At 37.7% G+C, this 20,033-nt stretch overlaps 1 protein-coding gene across 1 annotated transcript in view; it reads right to left on the bottom strand.

Annotated features, from left to right (window-relative positions):
* LOC110153512 (proto-oncogene vav) overlaps nucleotides 1-18,485 on the bottom strand; it is a 51,360-nt gene extending 32,875 nt beyond the window's left edge. Inside the window, 6 exon segments of the mRNA XM_020917415.2 lie at nucleotides 960-1,025; nucleotides 1,102-1,160; nucleotides 8,424-8,540; nucleotides 11,015-11,131; nucleotides 13,773-13,878; nucleotides 18,304-18,485. Coding sequence (XP_020773074.2) covers nucleotides 960-1,025; nucleotides 1,102-1,160; nucleotides 8,424-8,540; nucleotides 11,015-11,131; nucleotides 13,773-13,859 — 446 coding nt within the window. The 5' untranslated portion in view covers nucleotides 13,860-13,878; nucleotides 18,304-18,485.
* Nucleotides 18,486-20,033: the final 1,548 nt, after the last annotated feature.

Here is a 20,033-nt window from a genome sequence, read left to right as displayed (position 1 = left end):
AGCTTTGTATGACTTAAAGTTAAAATATTTTGAAACATTCTAGGCCAACCTTTGCCAGTAAAAAGTCTTATTACATATGATAAAAGGTCTAACCAGGATATCACTGGACCCAGACACAAACACAAACTTTTCCTGGACCGGCACAAATATTCAATACCAGTACCGTATTGGTGCATCCCTAATTAAAGGCACTGTACCTGAGTATCATGCTGGCTTTACACTGACTGCAAGTGAGGTATGTACTTTGAGTGGGTCACGTGCAGATTGCCTGTTCTACCACCTACGACAACTACGGTGTGTATTTGGCCAAAGCAACTCAAAGGAAATCTGTATTTTTGGGGATATTTTACTAAATGACTTTGTTACAGCACAGTTTTGCTTTTTGTTTTGAGGAAGGAAACTCGTTTATGCAACACATCTGACATATTCACTGTTTTGATTATTAAAATGGGTGTGTTTCATATGAATTTGCCCAAGAGGTGGTTTAACTTTTAGTATAACATTTAGCCTTTATTTTTTATTGAACCTTATCGACCCAATTTGAAATATATCGTGCAAAATTGTATTGAATCGAAGATGTATTGAAATATGTATCGTATTATGGTTTATGTATCGAAGTATGTATCATATTAGCAACTTCTTAATGATACCCAGCCCTATTCCAGACTCTGCAGTGTTTGGGAAATATAAATTTCTAACGGATTCTTTCCTCCTCAGAGGTTAGTGTGGCAAAGATCTGCACTGCACTTGCAGTCAGAAAACGCTGGGTGTTACAGTCTTAAAAACAAGAAAAACAGAACTAGTTCATTGTTTGCAGTGGCCCTAAGTTCTTCCTCACTTACCTTATGCACCCTGACGATTCACTGCAATGACTTTATAAGCACTTTTCACTACATTCAGAGGCCGTAGATTTTTGCCGTCACAATAAAGCCAGCATTACTAAGAGCGCACACACTTACTCGATCTGGTCAGACAGCCCTGTGTAGATGTCATCGTCAGCGGTGCAGCCTCCCAAAGGAAAAGGCCTGGGACACACACAGGACAGATTAAAATGTTTGGTCATCATGGAAAGAATAAACTGGTATAGTGAACATAACTTACTGAATTCCTTTTTGTATAGCAATAGATGAATGTGACAAGAGGGACAGGGTACTCAACACCTGCAGAGACACACACAGAGGAAATCTTGGTCAGAATGGTACAAATTCGCTCAGCTCCTGAACGCAGCACTACAGATGAGTAAAATGGAGCGCACCCATTTCATCAGCTTCACCCTGTCGTGTACTTTCTCTCTTGTATATGTATGATCATCATTTCTGTATTTGTTCATTTAGTTCAGGCTCATTTATCACTGTATCCACTATTGAATTAGAATAAATACTTCAGCATATTCCTGTGAGTATGGCTGCGCAAAAATATAGAAATATCGATATGTCATAATACTACATTTGGTGACACTGTATTGGTATCTTTTGGCAATTTTTCTGTGGCGGCATGACAATGTTGTTGCTTACTTAGTAGAAGGAAACTTGTTTATACAATACATTACACATTTACTATTTCGATGGTTTAAATAGATGTATTTAATTTTTTTGATTTATTTTTTATTTTTTGTACTTTTTTGGGGCACAAGTAGTAGTTTAAAAAATAAATATTGTTGTTAAAATGGATTTGGTTCTTTAAAAAACAGCAATATATTACATTATCAATAGTATCATGTACAATATAACAATTATTTCATGTATCGCCATACTGTGACAATTTCACATCATGAGTCATGTGTTACATATCATATCGAATCATGAGACCCTGTGATTCCCAGCCCTGATCCAGAGGTGGCACAGTAGCCAAAAAATGTACTCAAGTAAGAGTAACGTTATTGCAAAATAATATTAACAGAAACACGGTAGTGGTCCAAGAAATTACTCAAGTAAGAGTAAAAAATGTATTTGGAAATGCTATTACTCAAATAAGATTATCTTAAAGAATAACTGTTGGGATACAACATCTGATTTCAAGATAATGTAATTTGAAATACAAAACATTAAATAATTCATATCTAAACATTACCCAAGTAAATGATGTTACTGAGTTTGACCCACCTCTGATATGATCTTTATACTAGGGCTGAGAATCACACAATTCCTTGATACACGATACATATTATCACAATATGGCCATAAATGCAATAATCAATATGTTGCACAAGATACTCTGTGATATACTGCAGTTTTTTTTTAAGAACCAAATACAATTTTTTAACAATGTTTCTTTCTTAAACTTTACTTGTGCAAAGTTAATATTTAAACCATTTGCATATTGCATAAACAAGTTTGATGCCACTACATAAGCAACACAATTTTTGTGTCACAAAAAGACTGCTGATAAAATACACCGATATATCGGTACAGCAGATCATGATAACAATACTGTATCACCAAATGTATTTAATTATCTTAATTTTGCACAGCCTTACTTGTATACATTGATCCAAAAACTTTTGCCACACATAGCTGCCATGGTTTTGAGCTATCTTCTCTCTTATATATCACAAACATTGAAAAAACATAACTCTATTTATAGCATTAATCCATTCAAACCGATAATTGAACTCATTTCAAGTAGATCATTATGTAATACAATGACTCATTTTCAGTTTGACTAATGATGATGACTAATGATCATTTTCTGAGTTAAACCCTACAAACTTTTTGTTTCCTAGCAACTACACTGTTACTAAACTGATCTATTGACATAAACAATGCAGCTTTCGTGAAAAGCTGCACACAGAAAATGCTAATTCAGAAGTGGGTCATCAGCACAAGATTGACACAAATGTTTACTTTCATAAAGAATGGGTCAGGTCAGCAGAGAGGCAAGCCCTGAAGCCCACTCACACTGAGGACACGTGTTTTAAAGGTATTTTAGCAACAAAGGCACAGTGGCTTTTGTTTAGTTTATATAAATCCAATGTTTTTAACTATCCTCAGATACAAGGTATGGAATAAGAGGGGTAGCTTTAAATTGACTAAAAAGTAATTTAGAAAACCGAAAACAGTTTGTCAAATTAGGGGAACACTGCTCTTCACATGAGGACATTGTCTGTGGACGCCACAGGTCCATGTTAGGACCTAAATTATTTATTTTATACATCAATGATCTATGCTAAGTGTGGACATTGTTTAAAGCAGTGTTATTCACAGATGACACAAATTTATTTTGTACTGCAGACAACATACAACAATTATTAGCTGATATAAAATCTGAAATGATACTGCTAAAAATATGGTTTGACATATAAATTATCTCAGAATTTGAATAAAACTAAAATAATGCTATTTGGAAATTATAAGGAAGAAAAAATACAGTTACAGATACACGGTGTAAGTATAGAGCAGGTTAAGGAGAATACATTATTAAGGGTCATAATTGATGAAAAGATGAACTGGAAAGCCCATATCCAGTATAATTATAATGAAATATCAAGAATTACTGCAGTATTAAACAAAGCAAAGTATTTTTTGGATCACAGAGCACTACACACACTTTATTCTTCACTGGTTTTATCATATTTAACATATTGTGCAGACATTTGGGGCAATAACTATAAAACCACAATAGAACCACTGATCATACTTATTATTACTTATTATTTACTTCTTTACTATGTCAGATTTCATGACCACACTAATCCATTGTTTATTCGTGCCAAATTACTTAAACTGAACAATTTGATAATACACCAAACTGCACAAGTAATGTATAAAGCTAAAAATAAACACTTACCAAAAAATATCCAAGTACTTTTTTGTGAAAGGGAAGGAAACTATAACTTAGGAGGCTTCTTAAATTTTTAAGTGACTCTTGCTTGAACGACAAGAAAGAGTTTTTGTATCTGTGTTTGTGATGTCAAATTATGGAACAACATGAAAAAAGAACTAAAACTTTGTTCAAATATACATGTGTGTTAAAAGTACAGTTAAAAAAGGGATTCTTTCAAAATACTGTGCTGAAGGAATTACTGCTTAGTGTATATGTGTGCATGGATATGTATGGTTATATATGTATCTACGTAAGTATGTATTTATTATATCTGTGTATATTGTATGTATATCTATCTATCTATCTATCTATCTATATATATATATATATATATATATATATATATATATATATATATATATATATATAGATAGATAGATAGATAGATATAGATAGATATAGATATATAGATGTTGTTGTTGTTGTTGCTAGATTTGTAATGAAATACGGGTACTGCGCATTTATAGTTGATATTGTACAGGAAATGAGAAGTCTAAATGCTCTTAGTTCATTTGGGACAGTAGAAAAAAGGGGGGGGGTTAAATAAGTATTTACTTCCTCCCACTCCTTTTCGGACACAAGTCAAATTTGCATGACATTTATTTTTGTTTATTATTATAGAAAATAAATATTTACCTTTTGTATTATATCCATGTATTTACATTTTCTATGCATGTTCTGTGCATTAGTGTACGAATAAACATTCATTCATTCAAAGGTAAACATGTTCAAATCAAATATAGTTTTTACTAATAACAATTGTAATACTGTACTGGTTTATTCTTAATTACAAAAACATTGGACTTGATGGACAAGATATTTATGCAATGCTATTTATTCATAATTTGGTGTTTTGGTTCTCAGGATGATTATCCAATCATAAAGCAGAATGAGCCTCCCTCAAATGAGTCTCCTTTGGATCACCAGTTTCAATGCTTAAATCCAGGAGTTTATCTGATCTGAATGGTCTCTACCTAAACCCCACCACCTGCAGCCACTCAGGAATTATTGCTAGTGCAGCCTCTGCAGCTCACGGAGGGAATTCTGAAGGTTCTGAGCTTTCACTCGAGGCATGGACTGGATTTATACTGGAAATGAGAAGAACTGGTATGTGCTAAGGCACTGGCAATCCAGGCTCAGTTGTGACTGTAGTACATTTTTTTTACTGTAAGCAGGCTACATGCATTTCCTTTAATACAAATGTTAAATAAAAGTAAACTTAAATAAGAAAGTTAAGTCAAATAAAATGTAAAAAGTGTGAATACATGTTTGTGGGCACAGACATTGTGCTCTTGAATGATGTAAATGTTGTGTAGGTGGAGGGCATTTCCACAGCCAGCCTTGTTAGAGTAATAGTTAATGCAGGAGTTACCCTGTTTGGGACAGCCCTGTCACATGGCCTATCTGCTCCGGGCTTTCACTTCACCATTTAGACTTCCCTTTTGCAGGCGCAAGTTTGACTACTAGACCCTCTACTGAAACTTAAACAATCTCATAAGATAAAATGGAGGACGTGGCGGGTGTAGAGACTAGAGTGTGGTATTACATGACAATTCTGTGGTCTAGCAGCTTTCCGGAAGATCGACAAAGATTGAAGATATGAGATAGACTTAAAAGCGAAAATGAGTCATGTATAGGACTGTTAAAGTATAGAGAATCTGATCCTAATTTATTCTAAAACTAGATACGCATTTAAGCAGCTATTGATACTAAAAAAAGTCATATTCAAACTATCCTGAGTCGCTTTAGAATGATCTTAAGATGTATCAGAAAAAGTATAAGAGCACATAGACAGTGTTGGGAAGGTTACTTTTAAAATGTATTCCCCTACAGATTACAGATTACATACCCAAAATGTAATTTGTAACGTAATCACTTAAATTACTTAAAGTGAGCAACGTAAACTGAATACTTTGTATTACTTGATATTGTCATGCTTTTTAAAACGACATGAATGTAACAACCACATCCTGAAAATTCTTGTTTGTTCTCTTCAAATTGTCTGTTGAGCCCAAGTCTCCATGAACAGACTTTTGTTTACTGTAGAGAAGCAAATACGAGGATCTTAACATAAGAAGTTTTATCTGCTAAAAGAAAATAAAAAGTCCAGTCTTTCCTTAAACATATTAAAAATATTATTGATAAAGAAATCCTTTTTATATGAGATCACTGCTGCCTTAAATTATGTCCACCCTACTGTTAGGTGTCATATTGTTTAGACCTGGTTTAGTCCTAGTTTTAGTCCGGATTTTAGTCTTGGGCCCGGTCAAGCAGAAGTAAACAGCAAGGCCAAAAATTCAAGTTAATGCATCTGATATAAAACTGTATTCAACAGATAGCATATGTACTCTAGTTTATGAAACTGATGACCTTTTTTCTGTACCATTTTTGGTTCTAAAGTTCCATACGTTTTAAACAGACCATGTATGAAACATGGAACAAAAATTATTTCCCAAATTTCAAAGACCTGCAAATCATGTCAATAAATGGATGTATTTCATCATATCTTGTGTTATTCCATCTTTGAACTGTTGATGAAGGTACAGGATTTAAAAAAATAAAATAAAATTTGAATGATAAAAATATGCTTGGAAGTACTGACATATTTTATAGAAATAGTTTCCTTTCATTTTGAAGTAATATTAAAGTATTCGGAAGAAAAAAGCGACAAATGATGTAAAATCCTGCACCTTCTACTTGCTTACACAATTTTCCCTCCGTTACTTTTCCCTCCGTTACCATGACCTTTCTTCATAAAAAATCTCATGACTGAAAAAGTAAGAGGTTTTTCAACCTAATCTTGTACCATATGGTAGAAAACTATATGAAGCAAATATTTAAACCAGTTTGTTAAGGATATGTAAGTGAGAACCACTAGTTATCACTGTTTGGATTTATTGCCCAAAAAGTGCTGCATATTTCATTCCCTCTGTTACCGACATGAGTTTTTAAAATTTTTGTCAACAACTTGAAAGAATATCACAGGTTTAACTTGACCCTGTTGGAGTGTAACTCTTTCCTACATTCTGATACCTTACTTATTTCAATAGTCCCTCGAGTTTTTGAATAAGAGCTATTGGAATGTCAAAAATCTGCCCTTGTTTCCCTCTGTTACCGCTTGACCGGACCCACTTGCTCTTCGACCTCGTCCACTGTGTGACTGACGCCACCAACGTTAACAAGACGTGTACATAGCTCTTATTGCGCACGTTCTGTGTGGGTTTCTGGCAATGAGTGGAATTACTGATGTGAAAACAGGAAAATACCGCCAGTAACTGTAACAGTAACTGTAACCGAATAGTTACTTATAATTTGTATTCTGATTATGTAACGCCGGTACATGTAATCCGTTACTTCCCAACACTGCATATAGACTAGAATACACCCATGGACCACTATGGAACCTCTGGACCAATGAGGGATTACACACATATAAGACACATGGGAATTTACAAGAAAATACTACAATTTCGGAATCAGTTTTTAACATCAAGTCTATTCCGTACTATCATCAAGTTTGAAGTTTTGCTATCATAACTCCTATACTATATTATACTACTACTAAATTGCTTTAAACTTAAAATTGCTTTAAACTTTTTGTGAGAATGTAACATATATATTTGAGCAGCACTGGTGGCTTATCTGAGATCTTAATGAGCATGGGCAGCAGTGTTCAGCATGGCCCGCTTTCACACACAAACCCTTATCCTTCATCTGTTCCCAATTCAAAGTAAGCCTCAGACCTAATGAGACGGCTGTTATTTCAGATTTTCAGTCACTTTTCAGATCAAATGGACAAGGTCAAGCAATGTCACGGCTGGTTCTGCTTTTGTGTCGAGTTAGTGGCTCTCTCTTCTCTTTGTGTATCACTCAGCCGTTCTCAATTCCTTCCTTTCGTTTGTCTTTTCCTCTGCCTGTTCTTCATATGGTGACATTTTCAACAGTTGGAATGACACTGGTTTCCTCTGCTCATTATGAAATATTATGTAATAGGGCTGTGAAAAGTATTGAAAATCAGCTACTAATCAATACTAAAACTAATATCGAAACTAGATACTCATTTGAGCAGATATCTTAAAAAAGTCACATTGACAGCACAGAAATGATCCTTTCCTGAACAACTTTAGAATGATTTTGAGCTGTATCAGAAAAAGTATAAGAGCACATAGACTAGTATACATCCCTGGACCACTGTGGAACCTATGTGGACACACATATAAGGCCATGTGGTAATATAAAAGAAAGTACTATGATTAAATGTTGAAAATCGCATTCTATATTGTCTAAAGAAAGTGTTTTAATTATCATCATAGTATCAGAATTGACATTGAGTATGGAGTCTATTGCTTAGTATCAAAATCAAATTTGAAATTTTGTGACAACACTATTATGTAAACAAAAAATCTCACATGGGCAGGTCACATAGCTTATCCTTCAGAAAGGTCTTCTTTTGAAAGAATCTAAGAACAATAAACTAGTCCAAAGTAGGTCTCATACCTGAGCTGTGTGATTGTGAAAGTGAAAGAAGCCAGCGCACACTTCCTGTCATCACTGTGAGCGCATGTGAGGCTAACCTCATGGATTCCCTGTACCAAACTAACCTTTGCAAAGTCGCGCACGTCAAACAGGTCAAAGGCCTCAAACAGCTCACTCTTCTTTAGGTGGAACTTCTCCTGACAGGCTCCCAGGAACGTACGGATGTTCTTTAGACACAGGAACTGGGGAAACAGAGCTCTCCAATGATTATCTGTGATAGTACAGGACTGTGAAGTCCAACAGTAGTATAACATCTCATGTCACCTTTAAAGGATTTGTACTTAGATTATAGAGTTTCACATACAATACAAAATACCTTTAGTGTTACAGGGACTATAACTGTGCAAATGTGTGGATGGTGTGCACGTGACACATTTGATTTTACAAGGAAATATTGGTGTACAGCTTCATACACGCTCATGTTATACTTATTTTAAATATGTATTTATGCAGGTCCCTTTTGGACTGAAGAAGGAACAACGTGTTTTTCTGCTTAGTAACCCAAATCAGTATTAGGGGTAAGACTAACTAGTATTATCTTTTTGTAATAGTATTATGATTATTACAAGTAGTAAATGCCAACTGAAAGGCTGAAGAGTGACGTCATGAGTGAAACTTGCAGAGTGCAGAGTAAGTGGTGTCTGCTCACATCACTTCCTGCCACACTCACAGCTGTGTCTGCCTCTGAACAGTGGCAAAAGAGGAAGTCCATTTTGAGAAAAGGGGAAACTTTTAGCACTAAGCGATACCAGTGCAGCCTCTGCTCTGCATGTGTATTAGTATGTGTGTGTGTACAGTGCCTCTGCTTTAGTCTACGCTCTAAGTGATACCAACGCAGTCTCTGCTCTAGTCTAAACTCTGAGTGATACCAAGGCAGCCTCTGCTCTAGTCTAAACTCTGATACCGGATTTACACTGACTGAAGTGTAATGACCTGAAAATTGCTTTAGGTGCTGCAATGTTTGGAAAAAAATGATTTCTAGTGGATTCTTTCCACAGACCTGTGTCTCACCCGAACTCACACTCCTCAGAGGTTAGTGTGCAGGTGCAGAAGTCAGTGTGGCAGGTCAGTGCGGCAGGTGCAGAGGTCAGTGTGTCAGGTGCAGAGGTCAGTGTGGCAGGTGCAGAGGTCAGTGGCAGGTGCAAAGGTCAGTGTGGCAGGTGCAGAGGTCAGTGGCAGGTGCAAAGGTCAGTGTGGCAGAGGTCAAGAGCTATACTAGTGCAGTTTCTGTTTTGGTCTAAGCTCTGACTAAGGCTGTGCAATTAATCGAATTTAGATTGTGATTTTGATTTGTGTGTCAAACAATCTTCATACTCATAATCGAGTTGAAATGATTTTAAGCTTAAAGTTTATTTTGGGATATTTTTTATATAAATAAGTATATTTATTTTATTTTTTAAATATAAATTGTAGAACAGCTGGATATTAGTTTATTTTTGATACATTTGTTTTTCTATGCCTTGTTTCATGTTCAAAGTATATTTTATTCATTTTATGTTTTATACATCCCAAAACTGCTCTAAAGGTTGCTGCCTTTATTTCCATTTATATTTTCCATTTCAGTATTTCAAGTTTTTGTGTAAACTATCAATAACAAAGCATTTTGTTTTGTTTTTCTTTTTTGACAAAGAAATGCTGAAAAAAAGCATTGTGTAACTAAAAATAATTGTTTGAATAATCGTAGTTTCAATATTGACCAAAATAATTGTGATCATGATTTTTTCCATTATCAAGCAGCACTACTCTGAACTACACTAGTGCAGCCTGTGTTCTGTCTAACTGCACTTAGAGCAGCAGTGCATGTGTGTGCACCAGAGGGTTTATGTGTGTGGGTGTGTGTGTGCATGTGTACAGTGCAGGTGCATGAGCAGCGTGTGCACATCGTAACATTTCTCTCTGCTCTCAGCTCCTCTGTCAGGGGTCCTACTGAGCCTGGCTTCAGGACATTTGGCATAAGTTCATTTCTCTTGGTTTCTATATCTGTACCTCCTTTAGGCTGTTTTGCTGTGTAAGCAGAAGCATCTATAACTTAAAAGACAAAATGTAATCATCACTTTTTACAGATCAGCATCCCTTACATGTTAACATGTTCTGTGCATGTAATGAAGAAGGCGAGAGAAACAGAGCAGCTCTATGCAGGCAAGCAGCTCAAGAGAGCAGCAGAGAGTGAGTGCTGTGCACAACACAGTGTGGTTTCACCTGCAACAAGGTGACAAACAGGTCAGACACTCAGTTCTCACACTTTTTACAGCACTGCCTATGAATATATATATAATATTCTAAGACCCTCAGATTGAAACCAAGTATAAAACTGGGCAATTATGGTATAGATTTGGCCAAACCAGGTCTAAAATATTATTACATTAGTACTATACTAGTTCTAAACAAAAGCCAACCTAAAGGAGAACCTAATATGTATTAAAGTGACTCTAAATAGGTACCACCTGAAGGATCCCACGTACCACAGTTTGCAAACCACTAGCATACAGGATTTCGTGTATTCTCTATAGACTGTGAAAAAAACTGCAGTTATATCAGTCATGAATCCCTTTACAATAAGATAAGAGCATTTCCCTATCAACTGTCCAATCAGAGGCTTCCTTCCTGCTGATGGTCACTATGGAAACAGCATTGGCAGCAGAAACTCGTGTGGTACCTGGGACATCTGTGGGCGCAGGTTGATCTCTCGCAGGTTGACCGCTTGGGGCAGAAGGTTGTTGAGCAGCTGGCACAGAAGGACCCCATCTCTGAGAGCCTGGGCCAGATCACACACCTACGCCAAGCACAGGGTTAGAGGAGGAGGGTACAGAGAAGCAGGGTGCAGAGAGAGGGTTAGAAGAGCAAGTGAACAGTGGAAGAAGGGTCAGAGGGTTAGAGAAGGGTACAGAGGAGGAGCAGAGGGTTAGAGAGGGGAACAGAGGATTAGCAGAGGGTTAGAGAGGGTTAGAGAGGGGAACAGAGGAGGGGCAGAGGGTTAGAGGAGGGAACAGAGGAGGAGCAGAGGGTTAGAGAAGGATACAGAGGAGGAGGAGAGGGTTAGAGAAGGGTACAGAGGAGGAGCAGAGGGTTAGAGAAGGATACAGAGGAGGAGGAGAGGGTTAGAGAAGGATACAGAGGAGGAGCAGAGGGTTAGAGAAGGGTACAGAGGAGGAGCAGAGGGTTAGAGAAGGTACAGAGGAGGAGCAGAGGGTTAGAGAAGGATACAGAGGAGGAGGAGAGGGTTAGAGAAGGATACAGAGGAGGAGCAGAGGGTTAGAGAAGGGTACAGAGGAGGAGCAGAGGGTTAGAGAAGGGTACAGAGGAGGAGCAGAGGGTTAGAGAAGGTACAGAGGAGAGGAGGGAGCAGAGGGGAGGAGAGGAGAGGGTTAGAGAAGGATACAGAGGAGGAGCAGAGGGTTAGAGAAGGGTACAGAGGAGGAGCAGAAGGTTAGAGAGGGGAACAGAGGAGGAGCAGAGGGTTAGAGAAGGATACAGAGGAGGAGGAGAGGGTTAGAGAAGGATACAGAGGAGGAGCAGAGGGTTAGAGAAGGGAACAGAGGAGGAGCAGAGGGTTACAGAGGGAGGAGAGAGAGGGTTAGAGAAGGTACAGAGGAGGAGCAGAAGGTTAGAGAGGAGGAACAGAGGAGGAGCAGAGGGTTAGAGAAGGATACAGAGGAGGAGGAGAGGGTTAGAGAAGGATACAGAGGGAGGAGGTTAGAGAGGTACAGAGGAGGAGGAGAGGGTTAGAGAGAGGAGAAGAGAGGAGGAGAGAGAGGGTTAGAGAAGGATACAGAGGAGGAGGAGAGGGTTAGAGAAGGATACAGAGGAGGAGCAGAGGGTTAGAGAAGGGTACAGAGGAGGAGCAGAGGTAGAGAAGGAGAGGAGCAGAGGGTTAGAGAAGGATACAGAGGAGGAGCAGAGGGTTAGAGAGGGGAACAGAAGAGGGTTAGAAGGTACAGAGGAAGAAGAGTACTCAGGACTTTGCAGCTGATGCCATACCCTGGTGGGGTGCCATGCTAACTAGAGGCACTGCTCTATTTGAGGCGCTGTTAGATTTTAATCTTTAACAATTTTTCATTTAACACTTCACTTTCACCTTTTTGCTGAAAATCAAACTCCTGAACAGGACCACGCTCATATTGATCACAGACTCCTGAAATTTAACTGTTTAAACTATTTGCATTTTTTTCTTGAATTTTCAGACCATCTTAAAACTTTTTGGCAGTGTTTGCTGATGTGTGCATTGTTTCTCCAGGGTAACATCTGAACCTTCCACCATAGAGACACATGTATAGAATGACCAGACGTCCCAGTTTACCCGCTCAATTTCATTTCTCTACAGCGACTAGGTCAGGAATCAAAATACACTAGAGCAGGGGTGTCCAAACTTTTTTCATCAAGGGCCACATATCTAAACACAGATGAAGCAGAGGGCCGATCGAGGGCCGTAGACTGGTGCTCAATACATTGAATAATTAAAATATGTGCATGTTTAACATGTTAGAATGACCCATCAGTCTTTATTAACATAAGATCCTTAAAACCACACACTAAATATTAAATATAAGCTTTATCAAAGTAGATTTTCAAAATGCTTGGAGTAAAAAGTAAATTTTTAATTGATGCAATGTAATTTGGGCCAATTTACCTGGAAGCCTGAGGGCTGCATTTGGCTCACGGGCCATAGTTTGGACATGCCTGCACTATACGGTTCGCAAAAACCCCGGAAGTGCAAGTTCGGGCACCAGCCAATCAGCGACGAGTCATATATTCAGTGTTGTCAACGATTCCCAAGATCGAGGATTTAAAGCCGGAAAAAAGAGAATGTTTGGTAAATTTTATCAAGGGGAAAGACGTTATTGTCCTTCTTCCTATGGGATTTAGGCAGTGATTGGTTAAATGATAAAAAGTACCCACCTACCGTCGAGCGAACAAATTCTGAAACTGCAAGGTCAGGCGGTTTCTACGAAGTGAAACCGTCTGATGAATCAGGTTACCCTGTACCACCAGATTTATCCAAAACCAGTGCTTTGTCCCAGTTTTAGACAAGAAATGTCCCAGGTGTCCCTATTTTTGACCAATCTGATCTCTCCCAACAGTAAAGAAAGGCATTTGTTTAAGTAAAATACAGAAATGCTGCTTAAAAATGACCAAAACACAAAGAAAATGTGACTATACTGACTCACATTAGTGCAGAGTGCGTGACAATGCTTCTTAATTACGTGCTAGTTTCACAGTTTTATTATTACCAACCACCCCAAACCAAGAATGTCTCAGTTTTTGACTCTGAAAGTCTGGTCACCCTACACATGTACAACACCCCCAGAGAGAAGTCACTGCAAAGTATCAATAGACAGTGAGTTAGAGGAGCAGGTACAGAGGAGGACCAGTCGGTGCGGAGGCTACAGAGGCGTGAGAGGTACAGACAGAATTACCTGCGCCGCTTCCCATGTGACCCGGTGGTTTTCTGGTAGAACTCTACAGTCGATGAGCCACACCGCACACTGACGCCACAGCTCCATCTCTGCTCTCTGTCTCTCTCTGCAAACACACACACAAGTCTAATAACAGACCACTTATCTCTTATTTACAGAACGACAAAGAACCATCTCTTCACATCTTTATTTAAATGTCCTATATCACACAAAACTGACTCTTGAGAGCTTTAAGTCATGTTAGAATGTTGTTACTTCCTCAAAAACACACCTGGAGTTGTGTTTTGTTTCATTCACACATGTTTGATTAAACCTGCATTATTAATCTCTCTGTATTTACAAAGCTTAAAATGCTCTGTTCAACCTTGTGATGTCATGAAGAGGTAGTTTACAGCTAAGTAAATTCCAGGGCTAAAATTATCCAAATGGGGGAACTTACCAACTGGGCTGAAAAAAAAAAAAAAGACAGATACCTTCTTCAGATATTACAAGCAGCCAGCAAAAAGACGATCACATGAAAATGGCTACAGGACAAACCTGCTACTTCAGAATGGACTGACATAATCAATAAAATTCAAGTTATGGAACAAATAACATTGTCCTTAAGACACTCCTCAGCACCGTTGGGCAAGTTACTTTAAAAATGTAATGTATTATTTATGACTTATTACTGTTATTTCAAAGTAATTTGTTACATTACAATACTACTGCATTTAAAATGTAAGGCATTACATTACTACAGTATTACTTTTATGTTACTCTCACCAAAATAACTGTGAAGATACTGAACTTTTGTGCCGTATATGGACTGAACCAGGACTAAACCAGGACTGAACAAAGGACTAAAAACTAGGTCTAAACTAGGACTAAACCAGAGCTGAACCAGGACTGAACCAGGTCTAAACCAGAACTGACCCAGGTCTAAACCAGGTCTAAACCAGGCCTAAACCAGGACTAAACCAGGTCTAAACCAGTACCAAACCAGGACTAATCTTGGACTAGAACTTGGAATCTAGGACCGCCCCTGAGAGAACCTCGCACCTGTGGAGCAGGGTGTGTGCAAGGCACGATTGGGTATCAGCTGTGATTAGTCCTGTGGAGAGCGGAGTTCTGCGCCAGTCCTTTTGCTCGCGGTCACCCGACGGTCTACACGGGCGTGCCTCTGGTGTTTCACCGCTGCTAATATAGAGGTAATTTTAGCAAATTTGTATGAAGAAAAACTCACCACTTCAATCCAGGTTAAAAAAAAGCTTTGTAACGCGCATTACTCACATTTGTACTGAGTAAAATATATATTTTTTTTCCGTGTAATGCCGAACATTACCGCATTACAATAAAAAGCGATGCATTACAGTAATTTGTTACTTTTATAACACATTACTCCCAACACTGCTCCTCAGAGCAGCGTTGGGAGCGTCCTGGGAGTGTGTAAATCTTACAATCAAAACTAATCTTAATGTAAACATTTTTTATACATCTTTGCAGATGTCACTAGCTTGATGGCCTCCTATTTTATTTTTATTTTCATTTCATTTTGAATTATTTCCCCTTTTTTTTTTGGTTGGTCTGATGATTTATTCTGTTTCACAATACTAATAATTTGTGTATGTAAATATGTGATATACATAAACTAAAATGTTCTAATAAAAATATAGTTAAAATTTAAAAAAGAAAATTATCCAAATGATTCTAGTCAAAGTGTATTGAGCACAAAAACATAGTGGAGCGCTTCCTGTATTACTGCATGACATCACAAGGTGTAACATAATGCTTTCTGGTTTAGAGAAGAACTTAAAAGAGAAGAAGAGAAGAAGAATAAATCTGCAGGGTGAAAGTGAAAGAAACAAAACATAACTGCAGGAATATTTTTAATGGAAATAACATTATAACATAGATCAAAAATAGGATAATATGGGCCTTTTAATCTAAGGGTTTAGACACATTAACAGTAATGTTTTAAATATATTTCACGAGTTCCCATATATTCAAATAAAAATCTGCAATGTTGATTTATTCAGAGTGGATAAAAAAGTTATACCATGCACAAGTTGTTCACGTGCAGTCTGTCTTAATAGGGAAATGACAGACAAAGGTAACATTGCTAGCAAAGGCTGCGGTATCTTGGGCAGTGATCTTAAACCCATATGCGTTGTGCAGAGTAAAGTCAATTCAGGAGAGCTGTGGTGTGTATAATTAGATCACTTGTTTCATCAGATCTTGAATTTTAATGACGCGAAATTTCTAACTTTTAATTTTCTCTAAAAAAACATGTTAAATTATAAATCACATTTTCAAGGTGTTTTGAAATATTTAGCACATATATTCTGAAGCCCTCAAATTAAACAGTCAAAATGTAGATGAGTGTAAAATGTGCAGTGAAAGATTTTGCAGCAAACAAGCAAGATGCCAATTCTGACCAACGGGACTGGTTCCCTACAACGTCTCCTGGTTGTTTCTAAGTTAGATCCGCTCACGTAGGATTGATTGCTTCTGCCTATACTTTGAAAATGTAGACTTAAAATTTTGTCAAACGAAATTCAGAATAAAAACAACTGACAAATGTTTTTTCAGAGTTACAGTTACCATAGTCATGTGGTAATCATGATCATACAAAAGTAGAAATGGTAGGTTAATATGTATCTAATAAGATGAAGCTACTTTATGATTCGGTATAATTAACTCTCATTATTTAGATGTGTACTTGTATTGTGTTTGTGTGTGCGTTGTGTCAGTTAGAGTGAACAGTGTGAATTGTTTTTATTGCAGATGTAATTGCACTGTATAATTTATTTCCGTATGAACGTTTTTTTGTTGTTGTTGTTTTTGTATCATGCTTTTGTATATTTCTGAAACACTGATGAAGCTTGCGGGCTGAGCTTTTTTTTGAATAAAGCCCAGGAGAGATCGCTAAATGACTTAAACATGCATGGATGACATCTAAACCTTCCTCGGGCATGTTTTTGATGAGGCAATAATGTTATAACATGGTGGAAAACTCCAAAAAGCTAATTTTGCATAACACCCCATCTTGAGTAAAGTGCTAGAGAAAGAATGGATGAATGGTGACTCGTCCACTATGAGTAAGTCCAATAGTAATAGGAAGCTCTGTCATGACAAGATGATAAGACTTGGACATTTGTGTTTATTTTACCTTATCTAAACACTTTTATATGCAATTTGGACATAGCAGAGTATGGACTATGTCTGTCGTACTGCTATAGTACCAAAACTGCATACTCCACACTAATATTGTGTACACTACTTGTTCCTTTTTTTTAGTAATAGAACATACATTTCATACACAAAATCATTTCATTATCTTAGCATGAGGTCTTACACTAGCTCTGATAAAGCTAAAAGTGACACTGAAACTGTTTAGGAAAGCTCGATACTTGCTTATTTAGTTTCAATATTAGTTTAAGCATTAATTATTATCTGATTTACTGACTATCCTTTTACAGGCTGTGATCACTCTTACAAATACACCACATCTAAACTAAACTGGGACTAAAACCACAACTAAACCAGGACTAAACCCAGAACTAGACTGGTACTAAACCTACAACTAAACCAGGACTAAACCCAGAACCAAACCAGGACTAAAACAGAATTAGACTGGTACTAAACCAACAAATAAACCAGGACTAAACCCAGAAACAAACCAGGACTAAAACAGAACTAGACTGGTACTAAACCAACAACTAAACCAGGACTAAACCCAGACCCAAACCAGGACTAAAACAGAATTAGACTGGCACTAAACCAACAAATAAACCAGGACTAAACCCAGAAACAAACCAGGACTAAAACAGAACTAGACTGGTACTAAACCAACAACTAAACCAGGACTAAACCCAGAACCAAACCAGGACTAAAACAGAATTAGACTGGCACTAAACCAACAACTAAACCAGGACTAAACCCAGAACCAAACCAGGACTAAAACAGAACTAGACTGGTACTAAACCAACAACTAAACCAGGACTAAACCCAGAACCAAACCAGGACTAAAACAGAACTTGACTGGTACTAAACCAACAACTAAACCAGGACTAAACCCAGAACCAAACCAGGACTAAAACAGAACTAGACTGGTACTAAACCAACAACTAAACCAAGACTAAACCTAGAACCAAACCAGGACTAAAACAGAACTCGACTGGTAATAAACCAACAATTAAACCAGGATTAAAAGAGGATTAGACTGGTACTAAACCCACAATTAAACCAGGACTAAACCCAGAACCAAACCGGGAGTAAAACAAAACTACATTGGTACTAACCCCACAACTAAACCGGAACCAAAAGAGAACTAAACTAGAAGACTAGAAACTAGAAGAGTAATCCACCCGGTCTACGACAGGACTTAACTCGGGCCAAAACCAGGACCGAACCGAGACGAGCGTGAACATAATTTGAAGCCAAACCGCACAGACGTTGTTCCACTACCATGCTCCTTCCTCGTGATCGTACATACATTGTACCATTGTCTAGTTTAATCAAATTTCAAGTTAAACATTGTTCGACTTACGTTCAATAGTAGTTAGGCGCGCTCACTCTTCCTCTGCTTCTCATGGTGGATTTACCGCTCTCTCTCTCTCTGTATCTCTCTCTCTCTGTATCTCTCTCTCTCTGTCTCTCTCTCTCTCTCTGTCTCTCTATACGTGTCTCTCTCTCTTCCGTGGTGGTGGGTGTCTGCAGCTCTGCACTGTGTCGAAGACTTTTTAATGTAACCCCGCCACTTCCTCTTTGTGCGTCGCACCCAGGCTCTGCTGCTGCTGTTACTGCTGGGGACAGAACTAACAAAGAAGTGAGAGAGACACACAGTTATGACAGTAACACATTTCACACACTTTTCTGTTAAAGGACTAATCTTACGCTTTTTTCTGATCTATGTTATAATGTTGTTTCCTCACCACAAACAGATCTGGAGTTGTGTTTTGAAAATATTAACAAAATGGATATATTCGGGATATCAGATTATGAAGGAATGAACAAATGTGTAAACATAGAGCAATATTTTCAGCCTAACTCCTCTTCTCTTACCAAGTTTACTCATTAGTTTTTTCAAAAAGACAATCGCACCTCCAGCATCACAAATACTGATATTGGAAGTGATATTTCACTGATTCCTAATGCATGCACTAAAAATTTAATCAATCTGCACAAAGCGTGTTTTTCAACTGCTTGTTTATGTCACATAAACTTTGCCATATCAATCAAAAATTTGGTTTTATTTGAACTTTTTGCTTTAGTGCAAAAAAAAAAGGTTCAATTAGCATCTTAGACTGATTTTACCTGACTAATTCCAAAAAAAGCAAGGTACATTTTTTTGCGTCATAGTACAGAGGAATTAAACCTGTACAGCCATGTTCCTCTCATGATATAAAGTGTAATTTGAGCCATATAATTTGTTTATAGAGATTGTGTTGTGAGATAATCCGTTGGAGAATTAACCGTGACTCTGTTTTACATACTGGACAAAGTACAAGACTTTGTACCAGATAAAGCACAGGCTCTGCTCCAGTGAGCGAGGCACTGTGACCTGTCCACCAGAGAATGACGAGATGTTCATATATGTCAAGAATTTGTATTGAAGGCCTCATTTTTTACCTTCTTCCACTGTACTGCTATTGTTTTATATTGCTGATATGTCAAGAGAGAATATTTAAATATTTGGTTGATGCCAGACCTCTGTGCCAGTTATGAAGTAACAGCTGAATCTGAGGTACAACATCGACTTCTACTCTACTTTTAAATGGCCTAAAACTCAAAAACAAACCTATAGAAAGCTGAACTGTAGTTCTAAAAGAATCTTAGTAAAGCACCAACAAAGACCTCTTAAATGACAAACTGTTATCAACACGGAACCATTACAGCTCAGCTTCTAGTTTTCAGGCAATGGCATATTATAGTGACATGTCTAAACCATTACAGGTCTAAACTACTAGCTGCTCTTGTACAAAAGAACAGCAGAGGGCACTAGCTGTACGTACACAGTTTGTAACAAACCCCAGGCATGTTTATGCAGCAGGATTAAAATATCCCTCCAAACCAACATCGGGTCCAGCATCAACTGTGTAGTCCAAAAGTCCTATGTCCATTTGAAATGAGACCAGTGTCCTGTGATAATCTTGGTTTTGATTTCAGATTCCAGCTGATACCTGGTGTAGTTCTGATTCAGTACCAATTAAGACCTAGTTTAGTCTTGCATAGCACTCACTGGACCTGGTATTTTAAGTATTAGCCTTCACAATTCTC

This window comes from Boleophthalmus pectinirostris, unplaced genomic scaffold (genome assembly GCF_026225935.1).
Source record: "Boleophthalmus pectinirostris isolate CB_2022bp ecotype Guang Dong unplaced genomic scaffold, ASM2622593v1 HiC_scaffold_22, whole genome shotgun sequence".
In the NCBI taxonomy this organism is placed as follows: domain Eukaryota; kingdom Metazoa; phylum Chordata; class Actinopteri; order Gobiiformes; family Gobiidae; genus Boleophthalmus; species Boleophthalmus pectinirostris.
Note: the sequence above shows the minus strand (reverse complement) of the source record. Positions and strands in the feature narration are given on the sequence as shown.